At 40.0% G+C, this 23,469-nt stretch overlaps 1 protein-coding gene across 1 annotated transcript; it reads right to left on the bottom strand.

The window, feature by feature from the left end:
- Positions 1 to 304: 304 nt before the first annotated feature.
- Positions 305 to 21,782, bottom strand: SEC22B (SEC22 homolog B, vesicle trafficking protein). The gene is made up of 5 exons (XM_044002870.1): positions 21,552 to 21,782; positions 11,992 to 12,101; positions 8,318 to 8,478; positions 6,073 to 6,219; positions 305 to 2,385 (listed from the first exon to the last, which is right to left on the bottom strand). Exons 1-5 carry the CDS (start codon positions 21,624 to 21,626, stop codon positions 2,231 to 2,233), a joined length of 648 nt encoding a protein of 215 aa, XP_043858805.1. The 5' UTR covers positions 21,627 to 21,782; the 3' UTR covers positions 305 to 2,230.
- Positions 21,783 to 23,469: the final 1,687 nt, after the last annotated feature.

The following is a 23,469-nucleotide window of genomic DNA, read 5'->3' on the forward strand; positions in this document are numbered from 1 at the left end:
TTTTTTGGCTTTAGCATTCGGATTAATCTATTTAGCCATGTCTTCCAATCTGTATCCTTTATCTAAATACACTAGGAACCAGGAAACTTCAAATTGCAAATCTTGTCCTCTGATTTTCTATTTCCCCAGATGCTCATTTCCCAAATAAAATTAAAATTCTCACTCCCTTTATCCATTCAACAACTTTTCCCCTCTGAATTGTAAAACAAAAACGTACCCAGGTCAGCTAATGGTATACACGGTCAAAGTATGAATACACATGATGAATAAACTAGACAACAGGAAACTCCAGAAAAGAAAGGGATGTTCTTAGAAGACATTTATTCATTGCTGACCCTCAGATGGCAGCATTTGACTTCCATCAAGCTGCCACAGTCTCCACTGCTGAATGGCACCAAATCTTAGGGAGCCATATTGGGTTCAATCTTCAGCCTTTTGTAGACCTACATAGCAGGAACATTCAGCTGCGTACAGAGACAAGATCTTGGGGGACTATTTCTGTCTACAAAGGGCAACTTTTCACTACTCAAAAAGACCAACCACCAACTGTTTTGATCTGGGGCCAGAATAATTAATGGTTGCTCCTATGCCAGGTTTTCTCAGAGGGTTCTAAGTAAATCAGGAGAAACAAATCAGATCTCTTTCCTCGTCTTATTATATGGGAAACTGTTTCCTAATCAGGAAACAGGGTTTGGACCTTGGCTAACCCTTCGTAGTTTGAAAGTCACACCTAACTGGACTTGCTGAACTAAAGAAATTTATGAATTGCTGAGGATTAAGCTGGTTAATCTCGGTCTACCTTTTATCAAACAACATTTCTCCAATGGGTAGGTGATACTAAATAGGCTATATGAGATCTTTCCTCGCCTTGCCTCTTTCCTTATGCATCAATTCTCTCCATTCTAAAAATCCCACCTCCAAAAGTAAAAGGAAATTTCTATCACCAAGGGTGGGAGAAACACAAGAGCCAGGTACATAAGAAAGAGTACACAAGTGGGAGAAAACATGGATGTATGGTCAGATTTCACTCTATTAGTTATTTAAAAATACAGTAAATGAGATTTCTATCCTTAGAAAGATAACTTTCTTAGAAAGCATACACAAATGGGAGGAACATTGATAATTCTGACAGACTTTCTTGGTTAAAAATATTTGTAATAAAACTAACAGAAAAACTGAAATCAAAAATTGATTCCCTACGTAAATGAACATTTTCTATTTTATGATCTAGATTATACCTGAAAATGCTGGTCATGAAGCTTAAGATTGTTGATCAGTGACCTTTTCCGCCTTGCCTCCTCCCACCCCCCATTACAGAAATGTACATGGGGAAAAACAAAAAAGTAAAAAATAATAATAATAACAATAAAATTAATAAATGGAAGCAAGAGAGGAGCTGTAGTAGGTGCTGAGTCTCTAACTAGTAATAGTATTCTGACACTCTTACTCTCTCCCTTGTGTTATATGAAGCAGAATGTTAAGGAAGAAAATTAAGAACTTTCCACAATAGTTTAAACTTTATGTTTAAGGATTATGTTACAGAAAGCCTGTTACCTTCCTAATCAGGGAGGGGATACAGAGTAATTTCAAGGCATCTCAATTTAATATTCATTTAACCCCAAAGCGATTGTGCAATAAGCAAAATATCTGAAAGGGAAAACAACAAAATGAACTTCTCACAGGGGGTATATGTACAGAAATCAGCCTTCACATACAGGAGTCTTGTTTGAGTGGCCATTGAAGATCCAGATTCCGGAAAAAAACAAAAAAAACAAGTATGACCCACATCGGGAATGTTCCTTGGCGCTCAACAGTTTCTATGAGGGCTGCCCTCTAAAAGAAGGAATGAGGTGGTGCCAGTATACACTGGTTAGTGGGAATCCCACTGACAGATCCATTCCAGAAAGGGAATGCCCCAGACAATGCTGCCTAAGGGTTGAGAACACAGGGTGGACTGGGGTGTGGTGAGGTGGGGGAGTCTACTGTTCCCTAACATACGCTTTGCCACCCAGAGAAAGTCTTTAGTGCCCAAGAAGACCTTCTTTAGAGGGTTAAGCTTCACTAAATGAGGGGCAGCCTATGGCAGTCAGGACACTTCCTTGCTTTCTAGGTCTCAGGAGTCACAAGTCCCATTTGGATCCTAATGCACAGCCCTGTGCACTCAGTGTCCTGCAAATATACACCTGTCCTGTTTTCAGGCTCTCCCCTGCCAAGGACGGCATTGACCTGCTCAAAGCCACCAGAATCGTACATACACTATCAACATGATAAAAAACACAGCAACTGCTGCCAGTTTGGCATAGGTGGAACGCATGTTCAAATACTTCGCATCCTGACGGTATTTCTTGGACAAACTGGACAAATTGTTGGCTTTGGAATCCAATGCTGTCAAAAAGGAGAAATGGAATAAAACAAATTAGCTGGAGAGAGACCTTTTTACCAACATTCCCTTAATTTAAATAAAAGCACCTCCTGTTTTATTATGCTATGGGACTAATGAGTGATAGCCTTTCCATGAACAGCATATCCTCACAGAAGATACAGGGGATTCACATAATATAGGAGTAAGGGGAAAGCCGTACCAAGTTGTGTTGGCTTCCTTCTAACTCAAAGATATACACTGGCTCTATGGCAGAGGTTTTTAGGGGTCTGTGAACTTGTTTTTAAGTATTTTGATACATGCATTTCAATAGAATTGCCTTTCTTTGTAATCCTTTATGTTGTATTTTATGCATTTAAAAACATTATTCTGAGAAAGAGCTCAGAGGTTTCATTAGACTGCCATAGGGGTCCAAGACACAAAAAAGGGTAGATGTGATATATCAATATCCCCTTATTAATATTAATAGAAATAAAGCCCTCAGGAAATAACAATCTAGGACACTATTTTCTTTCATTTCAAGAGTATAGTGAAACAAACCAGTGAAAAATACAAAGGAACCACCACCAAAGGACCTTCAGGATCCCTTTCCTATAATAAAAATAATCATTGTTATTAACATAAGCTTCCATTAACCAAATTCTGAACAGAATACTGATATGGGAATAGAGGAAGGCTACACACTGATGATCAGTCCTGTGTCATTGTAAGATCCTCAAAAATCTTCTGAAACGTCCAAGTTTGTGCATTATAGAAGATCAGTCTTAAAAGAAAAAGGCAAATGAAGGACAAACGAGATGAAATCAGGAATTTATTCAGAAAAGCACCAGCCAGTCTCAGTCCTGGGGCAGTATAGATTTAGCCCAGTCTCTTCCTCATGCTAGAACCCCATGTGCAAAAGTTCATATCCAGGATGTGGAAAGAAAAGAAAATGTCATTCTTACCATTCTGTGTTACCTACAGTAGGGAAATGGCCTAGACGTTTCTGAAAGATTCTCCACAAGAAGGGCAGAAATGAAAAAGGCTTTATTGGTCATCCTTTAGTGAACCAAAAAAACACAGTGAAGGTGAACCCTCCAAACATTTCCTCTCATTCAGGTCTCACCACAAACTACTCATTCATGGCACTGGACTATGATAACCATTACCAACTCCCTCCTCTTTCTGTGGTGTTTTGAGATTACACAATGCTTTCCTCACAACTCTGGGATGTAGTTGGTGCAAGTCTTTTTAATCCCCATTTTAAAAATAAGGAGAACGGAGGCCCTAAGTAGTAAAGTGGCTTATCTGTGGTCACACAACTCATCAATGAGGGAGGATTCCTGACTTCCAATCCAATGATCCACGGCTCTAAGCCTATGGTTCTCGAAAATCCTGAAGCACTTCACTCAAGTCTGACACTGTGAAGCCCCACTGTGGCCTGCGAGGAAGCCTGAGTTTTGGAAGGCTACACCAAAAGAATGTAGCAAGCAAAGGGCCTATGAAGCTGCGAAAGGTCTCAAAAGCCCTGGCCATGGATTCTTATGTCTTCTCCCTGAGGACCAGCCATCCTCATCAGACTTGTCTCATCACCAGAGGCTGGGCAGAGATGGTGAATTACTTTAGCTACGGCAAACTCATGACACTCTCTAAGGCATGGAAGAATTGTAGTCTGTAACATACAATGATCTTTTGTATACATCATGTATATGATTACATATGGACATGCTGTCTCCCCTTCTAGAATACAAACTGAGGACACGGACAGAGCTTTTGCCTTTCTTGGTATCCCCAACATTTAGCACAGTGCCTGGCACACAGTAAATGCTAAATAAATGCCTGATTGCTCTGTGGAAGGACTGTCTATTCCAATGACTGCAGAGTTTGAATCACCTAATTAACAAGCATTTATTAAACACTTACAGAGAGCTATTTAATGTATTTTTAACATACTTAAATTCTTTGAAAACTGATCATTTTCCCATGTGTGTTTAAGTATTTATGCTTATTTGTTACTCACATGCTAAGTCTCAGGGAAACAGATGCCAATTTTTAAACCTAATTCTATCACTGACTTAACTAGAGTTCTTTAGCAATTCATTAAACTTCTGCATAACAGAAAACTTCCATGAAGGCGAACATGAAGCTATTTCAGAAAACACAATGCTAAGGAAATCCTCATCTCTCACTGTAAGTATAAATAATAATGAAAATAAAATATGCTTACGTGTCATCAATGTTCTATTTGCTAAACTTTGTCATGTCCTTCCCCATTAACAAGGGCCTCTCTAATGTAAGAAACAATAGAAATACTTTCTCAACATTTTCAGGAATTCTTATGATTAGCTGAAAGGTTTAGGGAAACAACACTAAGTCAAACTGACACAAGATTATAGGCTTCAATCACATCTGAGTAACACAAATGTTACTATACTAGAGTTAAAGTGGAAATAGCTTCTACTTAAAAGTTCAACCTTTTACCCCTTTAACATTTTATAAAACTCCCTTTTTAAGCTGAATCTGTAAGGGTGTTCCTTAGAGAATGTATTTGGGGAAATCAAGTGGTTTTGTTTATAAAATTTTGCAATAGTAAACTTAATGTCACCATTGCAGTTACTTCTAAATTAACTATTAAATATATGAGATAAAGCTATTAATGTAAGAATATGGCAAATTAGGCAGGAAAATGAATGCAAAATGGCAGGCAATGGTACAAAGAACCTTAGCAGTTGCTTACCACTATGGGTAGTGAGAATAATTGCAAAAGGGAACACCTGGCATAGAAAAGCATTTTTGTGCCTTCTGAACATCTGTACTGATATGAAAACCAGAAGCAAGCTATAGCCAGGTCTTATTAAAAGAAACCAAAGAAATTTCTCAAACTTCTTAAGCTTTGAAGTATGAATAATCCATGGAGGCTGAAGAAGAGCCTCTAAGAGACACTGTCTTATTATAAAGATGATCAACACAAAGTACCTGTCACCAGCCATAATTACTTACAAATTATTTTCTTGAATAAGGCATATTCTTTTTGCTTCTTGGGAGGTATCAGAAATTAAGCTGAACCTTGAAGAATAGGTAAATTTGGATAGTCCAAATAAAGGAGGAATTATGACACTAACTATGGTAAAGAGGTAAGGATGAATGAGGGAAAGTAAGGAAATTGGTCTGGTTGTACCAAGAGATGGATGCTGGAAAAGAGTGGGAGAAGTTTGGAAAGGTAAATCAGAACCAGAATTGTGGAGGACTTTGCACAGTCACTTAAAAAAATTTGGACTTCATCCTGTAAGTAATACAAAACTAGAGGAAGTTTTTGGGTAGGAAAATGATAGGATTTAAGTAACGTTTGAAAAGTCTAGAGGAACTTGAGAGACAATGAATTTGAAGGAGTAAAAGAATACAATAAAGGAAACTAGTTGAGAGATAATTTCAATAAGTACTCAAAAGCTTCCTCTCCTATATTTCCCCTAATTTGTGCATGTTTCTTAGATGATAAAATACTGGGGGCCTTGAGAAACTGCTCCTAACATGCACGAGCCCAGAACACTGCAGGAACTAAAGAAATATTAATCATCCTGGTAGCTTCGTTCTGCTATTAACCAGGCAAACTCTTGCTAAGCTCCGGTGCAAGCACCCCTTAATCTATCTTTGCATCCTTCTGGAATAAGAGTATCCTGTTTGTTAGAACCCTGTAAATCTTAATAAAAAGGTACCTGAGAGGGCTTCTCCTCGCTGTAAGACTTCTTCAATATTAGCCACCATGATTCTCTGCACATCCTGTAACTCAGTGTTGATGGAGCCCAAGTTCCTCCGTGCACGGCTGTCAATGTACAGCTTTTTGGTTTTCTGAATGTAAGTGTCTGGAAAAATGAAGCAAGTGGCCATTAATAAACACTTTCATGTGGGCTCAGAGTTCCCCAAGGCTCATATCCAGGGGAGAAAGAACTTCCTGCCATGAAAAAATTCATTTTAGGGCATTTCTGAGGAGGTGCTCATGAAAACAGATGTATTTCAGAACAAAGTTTCCCCTGTTTGAGCATCTAAAATGTCTGCTAACAAACTGCTCCTTTTCCAAGTGGGAAGGTTAGGACAGGAGGCTCATATGCAGCAATTGTCCAATGTAAAGGAATTCAAATAGGCTGAGTCTCCCCACTAAGACAGCAAGAAAATTGAAAAGATTTCATTTAAACTAAAAAACCCTACTCAATAGCTACCTCATCAGCCACTATTAATACCTGATTTCCGAGATCACTGCATACAACATGGCTGAACACAAAAAAATGCCACAAAACAAAGAGGAGCAAAAAACCCCAAAAACCTACTGTAGCATAATTGCTTCAAAGGGGGGCTTTTTAGACTGCATTTCATAAACTCTCAGTGGTCAAGTGTCCAGGTCTAGGAGTACCTTCCATTAATAAAAAGTCAGGTAACAATGAAAACTTCATTTCTGTCTGCACCATCACATTCAGACCCTGACCTTACAAGAAAAAAGGCTGTGTTTGTGTTCGTCATTTCAACTTTTCTAAGTTGAAAATTACCTGTTTCAAGTATTCTCCAGTTATTTTCCACTACCCATCACCTTCTCTCACATGCATATTTACCTTCAGAATTCTCGTTTAAGGATAAATCACAAATTTTAAAAATCAAGTCTTACAGGAAAAGACCTGAAAAAAGTCTTATTGCTCTTCTTCTTACCCTCCGACCTTCGTAGCCCTACTCCATACAGTCCAGAACAACAATGACAGCTTTAATTTCCTTCCACTTTTTATTAAGATGCCACTCAGGAGCTAATTTTCTCGAGGTTGAGGCTAACATACAGGACTATATTTTTGTCCACAGGTGAAATTTTAAAAACTAAGCAATAGACTGCATAAATTAGCATATGCTAAAGACCTCTTCAAGTTACACAACATAGAAATTCTTTTTTCATATTCATCAATTATGAAAAGCTATGTTGACCCAGTTCCCATTTAAATCTCCAGAATACAAGACAACAGGTGCCTCACACTTCAGGCATTTCTTTTCTTGCTTTTATTTTCAGACACACAAACTGATGCAGGCAGGACCCTAGGTGGATGAATGTTTAAACCAATTTCATGTACCATCTTGGGGAATGTTCCACTTATCTGCTTCCCCTTATATCTAAAAGATAATATGACATTCCACAATCTGACATCCATGTCCTATTACTTCACACGTAAAGAATGCTTTCCTGGGGCAGCTAGATGGCGCAGTGGTAAAGCACCTGTCCTGGATTCAGGAGTACCTGAGTTCAAATCTGGCCTCAGACACTTGACACTTACCAGCTGTGTGACCCTGGGCAAGTCACTTAACCCTCATTGCCCTGCAAAAAAAAAAAAAAAAAAGAATGCTTTCCTAGGGCAGCTAGGTGGCACAGTGGATAGAGCACTGGCCCTGGATTCAGGAGAACCTGAGTTCAAATCCAGTCTCAGACACTTAACATTTACTAGCTGTCTGACCCTGGGCAAGTCACTTAACCCCAACTGCCTCACCAAAAAAACCCAAAAAAGAATGCTTTCCTGTTTTTCAACAGATATTTCATTATATGGGGGAAGCATCCAATACAGGAAGTCACTGACCTGAAACTACTTCTGGGACTCTAGTTAAATCTACAAATCTTCCTCTAAGTGAAGAAAAACCTATGGGGTCTAATAATGTAACTTCACATCTTCAGTACCACCTTTAATTATGTTTCACTATACCTGTGCCCTCTGTGAAGAGAGATCAGGAGCCAAGAAGTGTTAACATTTCTAGCAGAACGAGACCAAGGGACTGAATTACAATGTTTAGGCTTTCTCACAAGAAAGAATGTGGATTTCTCCTAAGGGATAATGAAAAAAAAGAGTAAAGCTCCAAGGGTTAGAAAAAGGGTAGCACAGGACTAACTTCTCCCTGTGGTTTGATTCCTCAATGGCGCAGTACAAGTTAAAGTCTCACCAAATTCAATGAAGGAGTAGGGTCTGGAGACAGTAGGCACCTTCTTTCCATGCTGTTCATCAAATTCAGAATGCAAATCCTCAAGGTAGGCAAATGCCAACTTTTTGGGGAAAGCAGCTTCACACAAAACCAGATAACACACTCCCTGCTCGATAATGTAACTGGAAAGATAAGAAGTCAAAAAAATAACCATACAGTCAACATAGTTTCTCATGCAAGTGCCCTCTTAAGTTCTCATGTCTACTCCTGATACTACCAGAGGGATCTTACTTATGCCTTCTTTGGGCTGGAAAGTCAGAAAGACAAATTATAAATCACATGCCCTTTAGGCCAGAAAATAGTAGTTTCTCCATTAACTGGAAGTATATTCCAAAAGCAGAGGTAATTTATTTATACAGCACTTCATTATTTTAAAAGTATCACATGTAATCTGTTAAAACTGTTTATGAGTAACACAAAATCCCTTCACTTAAACATCTTCTGCAACATCTAAAACTATTCCTTGAGAATGCTTACTTGCAAATCCATCGACCCAATAATTACATTTATTATATTCATACTTAAATCCCTCCCTACCACACGTACCTAAAAATTGAATGCAACCCTAGAATCATGGAAGGAACTTGAGATCCTTTAGTCCAAACAAGTCATCCCCCTGTCTCAGCTCTAAACTATATATTATAATCACTATACGGGTGCCAGGAATATAAACATGCCCCCTGCCCACCCCACCCCCCCTTCAGGAGTTTATAATCTAGAATCAGAATGAGTCACACAAACAAACGTTAGATTGATGCAGGTTCAAAGGAAAGGTCAGAGGGGAATAAATGACCCAAGGAAAGTTTCATGGATGAGATGACACTCAAACTAGGACTTGAAGGAAGGAAAAGACTTCCAATAGGTGGAGATGTGGGCAGAATCCATTTGAAAGCTGGTATGGTAGGCACAACATTGAAGCAGAAGGCTTAAAAAGAAGGATGGAACCAGAGTGGAAAGAGGCTTAACTTGCAGGCAATGTCGAGTCAAAGAGAGAGATAAGAAATGCATTAGGAAGACCATTCACACTGTTAATTTTCTTTTTATGTCTTTCTTCCATAGCTCTCATTTTGTATCTAAGAGAGAGAGACACACACACACACACACACACACACACACATACACACACGGAGCCACCATAGAGAGATGAAACTGAGAAATAAGAAAGCCAAGAAAGTGCAGTGATATGCAAGCCAAGGAAAGAGAGTATATGAAGTTTATTAAGCATATAAAAAGAGAAGAGAAAAAAAATGTGAGACTTAAAGAATCCTCAGAGGTACAGAATGAAGCTTCCTATTTAACGAAGCAGGCCACTGAACCTCAACTATAATCTGCCCCAGCTCTAAGTGCTTATTTATGATCTGCTAAATTATTTAAAGTACTGTTGGAATTCTTATTTATTCACCCCTCCCAGTCTTCAATCTTCCCATATTTCATCTACTAGATTGAAAAGGTATAAGTGAGGAAGTAAAACTGATCAATTAGTTAGCAGCTCTAATATCTTGTTTCTGGTAGGGAAAAGAGTTTAAAATTGGGTCTGTGAATCTATTGCTATTCTATTTTTCCTTACTATAGATAATTTTAAAAATTATCTCTACATGTAAATCCACTTTGTTCACACTCCCTTTGGTACATCATTCTGTTCAGTGCTTCCTACTCTGCTGTTATCAATCTAGGTAAGCATTGGCATTGACCAACACAAATCGTACAACAATTTGCCTTTATATAAAAATAGCTTTGCTTTCTTTTTTCATCACTTTTCTTGTCTATAGATGCATTTCCTTGCCTCGGGTAGTGAATTACATACTTGTCATGTATTGACAAGACTCCACCAACAGCACCCTAATAATTCCCCCCCCATATCTCCTCCCAGCTGCCAAACTGTTATTTTCAAAATAGATCTGTGGTCATGTGACTCTCCTGGTCAAAAATCTGCCATGGTTCCTTATTTCCTCTAGGATGAAATACAAACCCCTCAACCTGACATTTAAAACCCTCTGCAATCTGGCTCTCAACTATCTTCTCAGACTTATTTCTGATTAAGTTTCTCTTCATGCACTATGTCTCAGGTAAATTGAGCTACTGTTTGCCCAACTCACCACTCCACCTCCCATCTTGCTGTCTTTCTACAAGGCCGTTCCCCAAATCTAGTGGGAACACATTTCCCTTAGGAAGGTGTGGCCTCTCAGAATTCTGATCTCTTCAAGAATCAGCTCAGGTGGCATTTTCTCCAAGGAGCCTTTTCTGATCTTCCCCAGATTACACTTCTATGGTACATACTCATCCTTGGGCATGTCCCTCTAATATGAAAGCTCTTGGAGGGCTGGGCCTGTTTCATTTCCCTCTGTATGCACAGTTTCCTAGATGTGACAGGGGCTTAATAAAATTCTGTTGAAATGAATTACCTTTTTCTTTTCCCAAGTATCTGTGATGCTCCTCACCTCCTCCTTACCTGTATTTGATGTAACATTTACTAAAAACTGGCAAATATGGGTCAAATTAGCCTAACCTCTCTAAATGAAGATGCCAAGAGTCAGATTTTAAATATTTAGAGGCAGAGAAATTTCTGTGGAAACTCTAGAAATTATTTTCTTTTTTTCCTTTGACTGTACATGTGCCATACATGGTATTAAAGGCAAGCTTTAAAAAAAAAAATACACACACACACACACACACACACACACACACATACACACACTTTTACTTAAAATTCTGAGTTCCAAATTCTATCCCCCCCCATAGTAAGCAATCAGATATAGGTTATACATGTGCAATTATGTAAAACATTGCCATATTAGTCATTTTGTATAAGAAAACTTGAATAAAAGAAAAAAATGAAAGAAAGTAAAAAATAGCATGCTTCAGTCAGTGTCCCATCAATATCAGTTCTTTCTTTGGAGGTGGATAGTATACTTTATCATTAGTCCTTTGGGATTGTCTTGGATCATTGTATTGATGAGAACAGTTAAGTCATTCATAGTTCTTCACTGAACAATAGTGCTGTCACTGTATACAATGTTCTCTTGGTTCTGCTCACTTCGCTACACATCAGTACACTTAAGTCTTTCCAGGCCTTTCTGAAATCGTCCTGTCATTTCTTACAAGCTGTTCTTTAAAAGTTCCATTTAAAAATGTCACGGAACAATTCAAGTCCTATTTTTTTTTTTGATAAAACATTTACTATTTAGGTGATATTTGCTATACTTAATATATACTTGAGATAATCTTTAATAATGAAAGATCCACGAACAGTTAAATGTTGCAGAAAAAAGTGAATTTGTTATTGGGAGGAAAACAGATATTACTTTCTTATTTGGAATGAGGTACTGACCTTTAACCTTCCTCAGTGCGTATTCCATTTCTCTTAAGTCCATATTTTCCAATTAGATTCCACCATCCTGGCCAAATATCCCCAAGTTAGATCCCTACACTTCACTCAAATGAACATAAACAAATAAATCGGGGCAGCTAGGTGGCTCAGTGGATAGAGCACCAGCCCTGGAGTCAGGAGGACCTGAGTTCAAACCCAGCCTCAGACACTTGACACTTACTAGCTGTGTGACCCTGAGCAAATCACTTAACCCCAACTGCCTCACCAAAAACAACAACAACAACAAATAAATCAGAGTCATACTTACTGAAAAGCCATGGCTTCTGCTTCCAAGGTACATCTTGTAGGAGACTGTTCATTCAGTTTGCGAAAAAGTAGCTTGGCCTGGCTCTGGTACTGTTGAAGGTCCCGGCCAGACTGAAGGAGAAATTAAAAATTCATATCAGAACAACTTACCAGAAAGCTAAGTTATTGATGAGCTGTACCATGAACCTGCCTCTGAAAAGACACCCTGAATGGGACCCTTCATGTCAAAGTCAGAGGGTCCTAATATTTGTAGAATGCTTTACATTCATTACACATTTATGGGAAGTGAAAAACATATTTCCATAGCACAAACAAATATGGCCCAAAGTCACTTTAGAAAATTTACATTAGGGGGCAGCTAGGTGATGCAGTGGATAAAGCACTGGCCCTGGAGTCAGGAGGACCTGAGTTCAAATCCAGCCTCAGATACTTGATACTTAACTAGCTGTGTGACCCTGGGGAGTCACTTAACCCTCACTGCCCTACAAAAAAAAAGAAAAAGAAAAAAGAAAACTTACATTAGTGATCTATCAAAACTCAATTGAGTATATTTTAACTACACATAATTTAGTAATCAGATACATAGCTCACTGGTCATAAAGACCAAAAGTCAGAAAACACAGCTTACAAGCCCTACAGTGGTTTGCTCTATGGCCCATCATTTGTAAGATGAAGCGCACAACTAGAAAAATACCATGTTTCACACTTAATCTATATATTACGGATCACAGATTGTATGACCTAGAGCTTGAGGGGTCCATTAACCAAGCCCCTCATTTTACAGATTAGCAAACTGCCTAAGAATCCACAGAAAGCAAACAGCAGAACTTGGATGGAATGTAGGTCACTTTATTCCAAAGCTCTTGTTCTATCCCATATCCCACATATGAACTCATTCCAAATTATGTTACTTGTAACATTAATATATTAGACTTATCAAAGGACAGTTCAGCATTATGACAGGAACATCCCTCCACCTTATTCTTTTCATTGGCACTATCACAACATAAGATGCCATACACATGATTTTCCAAGAAGTTCAAGGGGACACACCCTGGGAACTACAGACTGAGTCTAACTTTCAAATATGGGAAATTGATTTTAAAAAAAGTTTAGACTACTAATTAATGGGAAAAGTCAATGTAAAGGAAATCACACCTCACCAACCTATTGGAATATATTTAGGTAAGTAAGTGACTAGGTAGAACTAGTATATATACTTTAGTTATGCTTTCAAAAGGCCTTTGCCATGGTTCAATATGATTTAAAATAAAGGAAATAGGCTCAGCTAAAATATCTACCTCCCTTGTCAAAGATTAATAACATTAGGATTCCTTACAAAGGTGGAGGTCATAGTCTGAGACCAAAGAAAGGGATCATGATGGCCTGACTCCAAGGGCTGTGGGAAGCAGACCGCCATGACATGGTGAGACAGCTCACATACCAACCCTCTCCTCTCCTCACCCCTCATGATAGATAATTGTAGGGCTTTCAAAATAGATCTCATATTATCTCTCCCCTCAAATTCCCTTCCAAACTTCCCTGCTACTCCTGAGGACACATCAACCACCACCCTTCCAGTTGGCCAAGTTTGCAATCTCACCTGTCATCTTCAACCGCCAAGATCCCCACACAACCTACACCTGTGTCTAACCATGCCTGATTCTACCTCCTATCTTTAACATCTGTCCCCTTTTCTCTACTTACACAAGCACCACCTTACTCCAAACCCTCATCACCTTTCACCTGGACTATTGCAACAGCTTCCTTAACTGTCCTCTCTGACGCAAGTCTCTCCTCATCCAACCCATCCCCCACACAGCTGCCATTATGATTTTCTAAAGCAGAGTCATCAAGAAAAAGTTATGTTCTATGTATTCTACTTAAGGGGGCAGGCAATGTAATCATATCGCCATTAAAATGGTTCATATAAAACTTTGGCATTTACCCCTCAGCTAAATTAAAACAAAAACGGGTAAATAGAGTGACCCATTCCCCAAGGTTTTACCACATATTGCCATACGCTGGGTACCAAACAAAGTAACTAATTAGCCCAAGAAATGGCAACGCCTTAAATCATAAATTTATAAGTTTATAAGGGTTTAGACAAAATAGGAAATTTGAGAAATAAGAGAGAATAAGAAATAAGAAAAAGCAGGAAATTTCAGGGTATATTTTAGGTAGACATCATGAGAGGTAATCCTTTTGACCACAAATAGGTCACACAACACCAATCAAACCTCATTTGACATATATTAAACTTAGACTCTTCAGGATTTAAATTGCAAACAATTTTGCTATCTCTAAGGATATTTTAATTTTATATTTTTTCTTACCCCTCTTTCTTATTCCTATAATTTCTGCTGACCTATCTTTAAAAGGGGGCTCATTTTGGTACCAAACATTTTCATAAATCCAAAACCATTTTCAGCAGCTTGTGAACGATGAGTAAGGTCCAAAAGGCTGTAAAACAGTCTAGAATAAAAAGTTAATGCCTTCAAAATAGTAATATAGTTCCTAGTGACAAATATACATGTGGTAAGAGAGTAAGGCAAGATTTAGGTTCAAAATGGATCTTATCCATCCAAATAATTACCTAGTGCAACTTCCTAATTTTATACAAAAGGTAAGTTCCTTCTAAGGATAAGATCCTGAGTAAATAATAATAACTTATATTTAAAAAGCACTTCATAGTTCACAAAACACTTTCCTCACAATAACCCTGTAAGATTAGTAATGCAAATATTATTGACTGAATTTTAGAGATGAGTAAACAAGTTAAGAGAGGAAATACAGGAAGGACTAGACTTGGATTTAAAGTTGTAACTTCCACCTGAAATCTCATAATTTGAAATTTTCTACAATGCACAGATATTTCCTAAGATTTGTCTGTTTAACCCTCCCTTTCCCCCATCTATTACTGCAACAATTGGTATTTCTTGGCAATCTTTGTACAGACTCATTTGAAGTTATGTCTTAATAGATGTGTGTTCTATCTTCCCTGTTTGCATCTGATCCTACTGACTGCTAACAAACAGAAGGGTCATATTCTATGCTGGGGCATGACACCAGGAGGCTTCTGTGGCCCTCATTCCACCTTCGAGCATCTTCAGTTTGTTTAGAATTGGGATGAAATTTGGAAATGGTGACTAGAGAATTATTAAAATTTAATAAATAGCCGCAATTTTTCTATAATTTTGTTAAACAGTAGTTTCCCACCCCCCAAATCATCTTAGCAAAATGATTCTACTATCTAAAATAGATCTTGCCATAAGCCTTGCTGTGAAGCAACATTTTCACAGGTGTATTAAAATATACCTGTGATCAGAAATGACAGGTGCTCACTTGGAAGCCTAAGTGAAACTAAAGACACCAACGTAAAGTAAACATCAAATTCTTGTCTTACAATAAGCAGATGCAAAAATCTCATTAAATTGAACTGGCTTTTTCATATATTTAATTTAATTTTTTGTTGTTGTTGAAAGGAACATAATATTTTTGTTGTCTACTTCAGAGGTAATGGTAATCTTTTATATTGGATAAATAGTTTACACTGTCTGAGGGTTATCTGCAATTTTAGAATAACTTTTGGTCTTCTGATCAAGTATTTTATTAAGTACTTACTATGTGGCAAGCACTGGGCAAGTGCTGAGGATACAATGAATGACACAGTCCTTACTGCCATGAATACATGGTTCAGCTCTACTGCAGGACCTTGTTCCTGAGTGCCCTGTTTATTATTTAATATTATGGTTCATTGTTTATGCTCAAGATAAAGTATAAGTAGTTTTATAGATGCTGCTTATTTCAAACTTAAAGTCCACACGGGACTCCCTACCCCGCCCCATGCCAGTCTCCCTTGGAATATGCTCATCTCTATCCTATTCTCTATTCACGGACTGCAACAAAAAATAAAAATGTGACTGCAGGTAGTCTGAGACACAATGGGTTCACATCCCCAGATAGATTCGAAAACAAAATCGGGGCTTTTGTGAAAAGCTAATTAAGCACTCACTTTCTACTTACCATAAAGATACAGAGGATGTCATAGGCAGCACAAGGTGTGACTGCCTTCGACTGAACAAGCAGCAGTATCAAATGCCCTCTGCTGGCCTCTGAAGAATACTGAGCTTACCCATCCCATCTTAGGTTTCTGTTTACCTCAAAAGGTGGCCAAAGGCCAGAAGGACCAAGAACCTTTCTTCAAAGCAATGAGAGCAGACGTTCAATAACTGGTTTTTAAAAATTCAGCTGCACTATGGAGGATCTGTTGACTTGCTGACTTGAAGCTCTCTCTTCTGCCCCCTTGGGTAGATTTGCCTTCTGCTCCACTCTGGCTTGTCTCCACCCCAGCCAAGCTAATTTAAGAGGAGGGAGGAATACAGCTCAATTAAGGAGAGCAGGCCGGAAAAGAACGAAGACCTAAAGAAGAGCTTGAAATAAACTGAGGGAGGAGGAGGGGCAGAACAACACACTCTCAGCTAAGCATCAAAGAGGATGAGGTTTGCAAGTAACCATCTATCCCTGGGTGAGGATTATCTGCTGTGTTAGCTGGCAAGAATCCCTGTTCGTCTCTAGTCCTGTCACTAAAAATCCACTGCCTCAGTAGGAAGTTTAAGATCCTTGATCATATGATTCAAACTGTTTCCCCACCCAGGGAGTAAGCATCAGAAGGCTGTGTCCTGGGCCCTCGTCTGACCTCTTTTGATTTTCTCTTTCAGTGGCATCATTAGGCCTTATGGATTTAATTATCATTTTAATGCTTATGATTTCCAGATCTATCTAGCCAGCCCTGGCCTGGCTCCCAGTCCAAGTGCATCCTGGCCACATCCATCTGAATTTCCTGTAGGCATCTCTAAATCAGTGGATCCAAAACAGAACTCTTTCCTCCAAACTCCACCCCCAACCCCTTTTTAAGAGCTCCCTCTTTCTGTTGAGGACACCACTATCCTTAGTCATTCTAATCTGCAACCTTGGATTCATCCTCAACACCTCACCTTTCTTCCCCCGCCGCCCCCAACATCCAATCCATTCCCAGGTTTTATCGATTTTTACCTCCACAACATCTCTCACATCCAAGCCCTTTTTCTCTATTCACAGGCAGCACCTAGTATTCAAACCCTCAACATTTCTCACCTAGACAACTGCAGTACTCTCCTGACCTCTCCCCTCTTCCAATCCACCTTGCACAAAGCTATCAAAATGCCATTCCTAAAATAAAGGTTTTCACCCCCTTGCTCAATCAACTCCAGTGGCTCCCTATTATCGCTAGGGTCAAGAACAAACTCCTCTACACAGCATTTAAAGCCCTCTACATCTCGGATCTAACAAACATATCCAGCCTCATCACACATGATTCCTCTTCACCAACTACAATTCAACCAAAGTAGTCTCACACAACACGGCTGAGCCCATCTCTGTCTCTACACAGGCTGCCCAAGGTCTGAAATGCATTCTTTTCATTTCTTAAAACCCAGCTCAGGTGCCATCTTCCTTCTCCACAAGGTCTTTCTTGATGTTCCCAGTTCCTGGCACCTCCCCTGCCCCATTACTTATGTTTATTCTGTAGATACCTTATATATGCATCTTGTCTTTGCATCCTCAGTGCTTAGCACAGTCCCTTGCACATAGCAGGTTAACAAATAGATGGACTGAAATTGCTACCCTCCCCACTTACAGAGGTTAGGTCAAACCTCAAACATGAAATAATTTTTAAAGGTCTTCAAACAAAATGGAAATAAACATTTGCTACAAGAGCATGCACTCAAATCTACCTCTAATTTCATTAAATGGGTCTGAGAAAAGTCTTAATAAGATTTAGTGTTTTAACTGGACCACCTAAATTCAGTTAGATCAAACAAATATTTAAGTGCTCAGGTACTGGAGGTACTAAGATGAAATAAGATATGAACGCTACTCTTGCGGGTTTTACAATCCAATAAGGAAAAGAACAGATATCTACCAACAACTTATAATACAAAGCATGTGTTAAGTAAAAAGAGATCCAAACAAAGTGCTATGAAAAATCTGATCCTTCTACCTAAGAGGCTCAGGAAAGACTTCATGGATGAGGTAACATCTGAGATGGGTGGGATGTAAAGAGGAAAGGGTGTCTATTAAGTACAAGCACAGGGGACGATGTCAGCAAAGGCACAGATGGAATAAAAGGAGATAAGATGATGAAATAGGCTGAAGAGAAAATACTTTGAATCTATTACAGGGCTGGGGAATCAGCATGAATCAACTTAATTCTCAAGTATCACATTCTGGATTTAGAAATTTCTTTTAGCACTGAAATGAACTACAATAATTCCAACTCCCCCGTCTTACAAATGAGAAAAATGAGCCCAGAGAAATTAATCACCTAACTCACACAAAGCAAGGCAGCTTAAAAATCAGCAAAGCTAGGTCTTCTGCCTTTATATAAAATGATCTTTCCACTATTTCATGACTTCCAATATTTCAGAGCAGAGAAATGCATACCTATTTATTAACTGATTTCACTTCTCTTATGTCAACTGTAATTCTTGACTCTGTGGTCCCTTCCAACATTCTTTTCACTTATATTTGTTAAGAAATTGTTCCAATTCTTTTAATTTTTTTTACATACTTTTTCATCTTAAATTGTGGTTGCTTTGGTATATCTAAAAGTCAATGCACAAAATTTCATTTGTGTTGTCCTTTCCTATCTTTTGATATATGTCAAAGCTAAATGGCCAATTTTATTAATAAGCTTATCAAATCTTATACTAACCTTCTGGATTAATTCAAACTTTTTTCCATTATGTTTTTAGATGCTTTTGATTTCAATAAAGTAAGCTACTTTAGAACTGTTGAACTATCATATAGTTCATGTTCCTTTTCCTTTAAGTCATCACTTCAAACCTTTAAAGTTATTCACCTGCACAACATAGTTTTCAGTTGTAAAATCAAAATCAAAAGTCTTGTCTGAGAAACACGTTTCCATAGGTGCTAACAGACCAAAGATGCTATTTTTGACGGTAGCTAAAAACATAATAATCTCCATAGGCCTTATCTCTAGTTATGCAGCACAGCACCGTCTACAGCTCATCAAGGACTTCAGGCTTTGTGGGAGAAAGGATAGGAGCAAAACTTTACTCTTTTAATCTTTTGATCCTTGATAAAAGTCTTCAGCTTAGAGATAGGATGGATAGTGGCTAGAAAAACTACAAATTAAATTTTAACTCTAGAGGTTCCTAATTGTGTAAGTGGCCCTGACAAATTACCGAATCTGTTTGAGCTTCAGTTTTCTCATCTACAAAACGGCAAACATACACCTTGGTCCTTTCCTTTCCAATATGGATACTATGAGCAGAAAAAAAACACCTTACAACGATGGCACTGGATCCTATTTCATCAGTCTCAATATTATAACTCACATTTACGTAGCATTTTAAGTTTTCCAAAACCCTTTCTACACAATAATCATGTAATGTAGGCAATGAGAAATAGAGTGTCTATATTTTATAACTTCAAAAAGTGAAGTGATTTGTCCAATATCAAACAACTAATCAGGATCAGTCAGAATTAGAACTCAGGTGTCCAAGAACTCCAATGTGTCTTCACTATAGTATGCTAGCTTTTGTATATTCTTGAGCATAGGTACTTCTATAGGGCATCTGGGTAGTGCAATGGCTAAAGTGCGGAGGCTGAAGTAAGGAAGACCTGAGATCAAATCTGACCTGATACTTACTAGCTTGTGACTCTGGGCAAATCCCTGTTTGCCTCAGTTTCCCCATCTGTAAATTGAGCTGGAGAAAGACATGGAAAACCACTCTAGTATCTCTACCAAGAAAACCCCAAATGGGGTCACAAAGAGTGAGACTGAAAAAAAAAATGACTGAATAACAACGTGGGTACATGAGATAAGCTCTCTCAAGATTTCACTGGCACACAAGGAAGGCCTTGAACATTATCATGATCTCATCAGCATGGATACCCCCTCCACAATTCCAAAAACAGCCCTTTCCATAGGTCTTCATGGACTGCTGAGAGGAAAAATTCATCCTGTGCTTAATCAAATGTTGGATAATGAAATCTCTCTGAACTTACCTAGGCTGGGTCTTAGATGCTGTCATTTGATATGAGGAGCTTTGCTGCCCATAAAGAGAGCCAGGAGTTTATTGGACTGTGATTTCAAAGGGTCAGCAACATGGCAACCAAAGAAAGGAAACTGATCTTGAGCTGCCTAGTACTAGTGTCCAGAACAAAGGAAGTAACAGTTCTGCTGGACTCTGTTCTGGTCAGATTCTATCCACTGTATTGTGATCTGTACCATGCATCCCATTTTAGGAATAATAATGACAAACAGGACCACATTAAGGGAGGCCAAAGACATATGACCACTACTTGCAAGAACTGTATGCAGCAAAGGCAAGACCAAAGGGGGCCATGAAAACTGTCTTCCAATACCTGACAAGCTCTCCCGTGAAAGAGATCTGTTCTGTCTGGCTCTGGAGGACAGAGCTATTAAGAACAATGCAAGGAAAAAAAATTTAAGGCAGATTTATACTCAATATAAGGTAAAACATCCTAACAAGAGTGTCCAAGAATCATCTTGGGAAATGACCTCTGACACCACTCCCAATTCGGATATTCCAATCTTTTTTTTGGGGGGGGGCAGGGCAATGAGGGTTAAGTGACTTGCCCAGGGTCACAGCTAGTAAGTGTCAAGTGTCTGAGGTCGGATTTGAACTCGAGTCCTACTGAATCCAGGGCCAGTGCTCTATCCACTGCAACCCTTGCTGCCCCCTGGAGATTCCAATCTTTAATGGCTGGCTGATCTACCAGGGCTTCGATTGGTACAAATTAGAGGAAGTTAGGGTCACCTCTCTCACCAAGATAAGGGGGCTTAGAAGAGACTCCCGGACCGTGGCCGGCGCTTAATATACAGAACGTCAGCAGAACTGAGCTGAAGCCATAAACAAAACAAAACAAAAAAAAGAAGTCACTTCTCTCATATTTGGGGGATTTTTTTTTCAAGTAAAGGTTTAAACGAGTCAGACAAGAATTGCAATCTTCTCATCCTTCTCCACATGAAAACACCTTCCCCCCCCCCCCCCCAAGAAACTTAAAATCACCCAGGACACATTTCCTCATCAACCACGTCACGATTCCGCTGAGCCGGGTCAAAGAGTAGTGGCCGGCCCTTCCTTACAGATAAGGGAGGGGAGGCCAAGAGAAGATGCCGCTCGTTCGGGGGCAGGCGGCGGGTCAGGGCGCTTCCCACTATCTTTAACCAGGGCAAAGCTGGGGCTTCCAATTCCATTCAATGAACTCGTCCTAAGCAGGCGGTGGATACAGCCACGCCCCTCCCCCGACGGATCCCAGCTCCCGGGGGGGTAACAACTTAACTCCCAGCCCCGCTGCCACTCGCGCGCCCTGAGGAGTGCTTTCCTCCCCCAGGTAGTCCCGCACGCCGGCAGCGTGCTGCAGAAGGGGCCCTCCCCGACTTCGGCCCCACGATCTCGGGCGGAGCACGGAGCCTCGGCTTGGGGCTCTCATGGGGAGTAGGGGGCGGGTCCCACGACCTCCCCTCACCTGCTCGTCTTCCTGCATGGAGGCCGCCAGTGGGAGCCCATCCGCCACCCGGGCGATCATCGTCAGCAACACCATTTCCTCCGGTTACAGGGGAGCCAGTATCGCTCCCCGACAACAGTAGTCGCGCTAGTCTACCCTAGCACTCTGCCCGGCGACCGCTCAGCCCTTCGCTCCCGTAGCTTCCTCCGCTAGCGTCTCCTCCTCCCCGCTGAGGTGGCCGGAAGTAGAAGCGCGGAAGGCTCTTTCACTTCCTGTCCCATCCTCAGCGTGGTCCGGTCGGGAACATTCAGCTCCAGCACCTGCGTTCCTATTCCTCTCTCCTTCCCGTTTTAGCTGAGCCTGACAAGCTTCGCCCACTTTCGTCCCCCGGTTCGCGCAGGCTTTGTGGGATGGGCCAGACGCCCAGAGAGCAGTGTAAGCCCCGCCCCCCGGGATGGGAGAGGGAGAGGGAGAGGGAGATGGAGATGAGGGGAGGGAGCGGGGGAGGGGGAGAAAGAGAGAGAGAGAGAGAGAGGGAGAAAACGAGAATGCTTAGAACTAGGTTTCCTGGTTTGAGTAAGATCAGTGGAGGAACTGGGAGGAAAGGAGCGACAAAAATCATAGACTCTGAACTCGTCCAGCCTCCTCTGTACACAGCATCGACAACCCCTCTACAATGCCCCTGGCAGATCCCTGAACAATTCTAGTAATGAGCTCACTCATCACCATACTAGAAAAACCGTAACGTTTTGTTTTGTTTTGTTTTGTTTTTTGAGTGGGGGAAGCGGAGTTCATGCATTACCATACAAGAAAACCCTTCCATTGTCGTTGTTTTTTGACAACTCAAATTGTTAGGAAGTTCTTCCTTGGGGGCGGCTAGGTGGCGCGGTGGATAGAGCACCGGCCCTGGATTCAGGAGGACCTGAGTTCAAATTCGGCCTCAGACACTTGACACTTACTAGCTGTGTGACCCTGGGCAAGTCACTTAACCCCCATTGCCCCGTTTAAAAAAAAAAAAAAGTTCTTCCTTATATTGAACTGTGTCCTTGCAGCTTTTCTCAGCCTGGTTCTAATTTTACCCTTCATAGAACAATGCCAATTTGTCTCTCTTCCTTATTTGAAGCAGTTATTTTATCTTATTTCCAGAATAAACATCCCTTGTTCTTTTAACCAATTCTCATTATCTTAAGGCTCTTCATTATCCCAGTCACCCTCTTGCTCCAGTTTGAAGTCCTTCCTCATGTAAAGTGTGTGTATGACTCATTTAAGTTAAATGTGTCCACATGTGTCTATCTGTACCTTGCAGGGAGGCATACATAGATATCTCTAGAGTCTCCTCAGCCATTTCCAAGGAATATTTTGATTCCTTTCAAGGGATGAACAGGAGAGTGGGGGGTTTAAGGCTGGCCACTCTGTTCTCTTCAGAGAAAGGAGTTCCAGGCTAGAATTATATCAATTTGACACCTTAAATATTGTTGGTCTATAGGAAATAACTGTTAGGTTCAAGTTGAACTCCTGATCAATATTATTGGAACAGAAATGCCCCACAGTATATGTCTAAATCTCGATTCCATTACACACACACACACACACACACACACACACAAAGCAAATTACACAAAGACCACATGTGACAAATAACACATAAGCCTATTTATCCAAGACAATGGCAAACAGAAATCAGAGAAATTATACAGATGAGAATACACCAGACTATATGCAGAGTTAATGAGCTCTTCCAGTATAGGAGTGAGATAATCAAGAGAGAAAGTCCCATATCTCACCAGAGGAGAAATTCCCTGAAGTCTCTAGTGTGATGATAAGGATATGATAAAGGTGCCAGTTCCTCTACATGTTAGCTTCTTCCCAGAGTCTCTCCTTTTAGGGACTTCTTCCTAAAAAGAATCTGAAACTAGGAGCTAGGAGACCAAGAATCTTT

This window comes from Dromiciops gliroides, chromosome 4 (genome assembly GCF_019393635.1).
Source record: "Dromiciops gliroides isolate mDroGli1 chromosome 4, mDroGli1.pri, whole genome shotgun sequence".
NCBI lineage: Eukaryota > Metazoa > Chordata > Mammalia > Microbiotheria > Microbiotheriidae > Dromiciops > Dromiciops gliroides.

Excerpts from the sequence above, each read along its gene's own strand:
- SEC22B (XM_044002870.1), bottom strand. The coding sequence starts at position 21,626 with ATGGTGTTGCTGACGATGATCGCCCGGGTGGCGGATGGGCTCCCACTG. Across the intron at positions 12,102-21,551 it reads CCATGCAGGAAGACGAGCAG|TCTGGCCGGGACCTTCAACA; the intron begins GTGAGGGGAGGT and ends TTTCTCCTTCAG. Across the intron at positions 8,479-11,991 it reads GCAGAAGCCATGGCTTTTCA|TTACATTATCGAGCAGGGAG; the intron begins GTAAGTATGACT and ends TTATCTTTCCAG.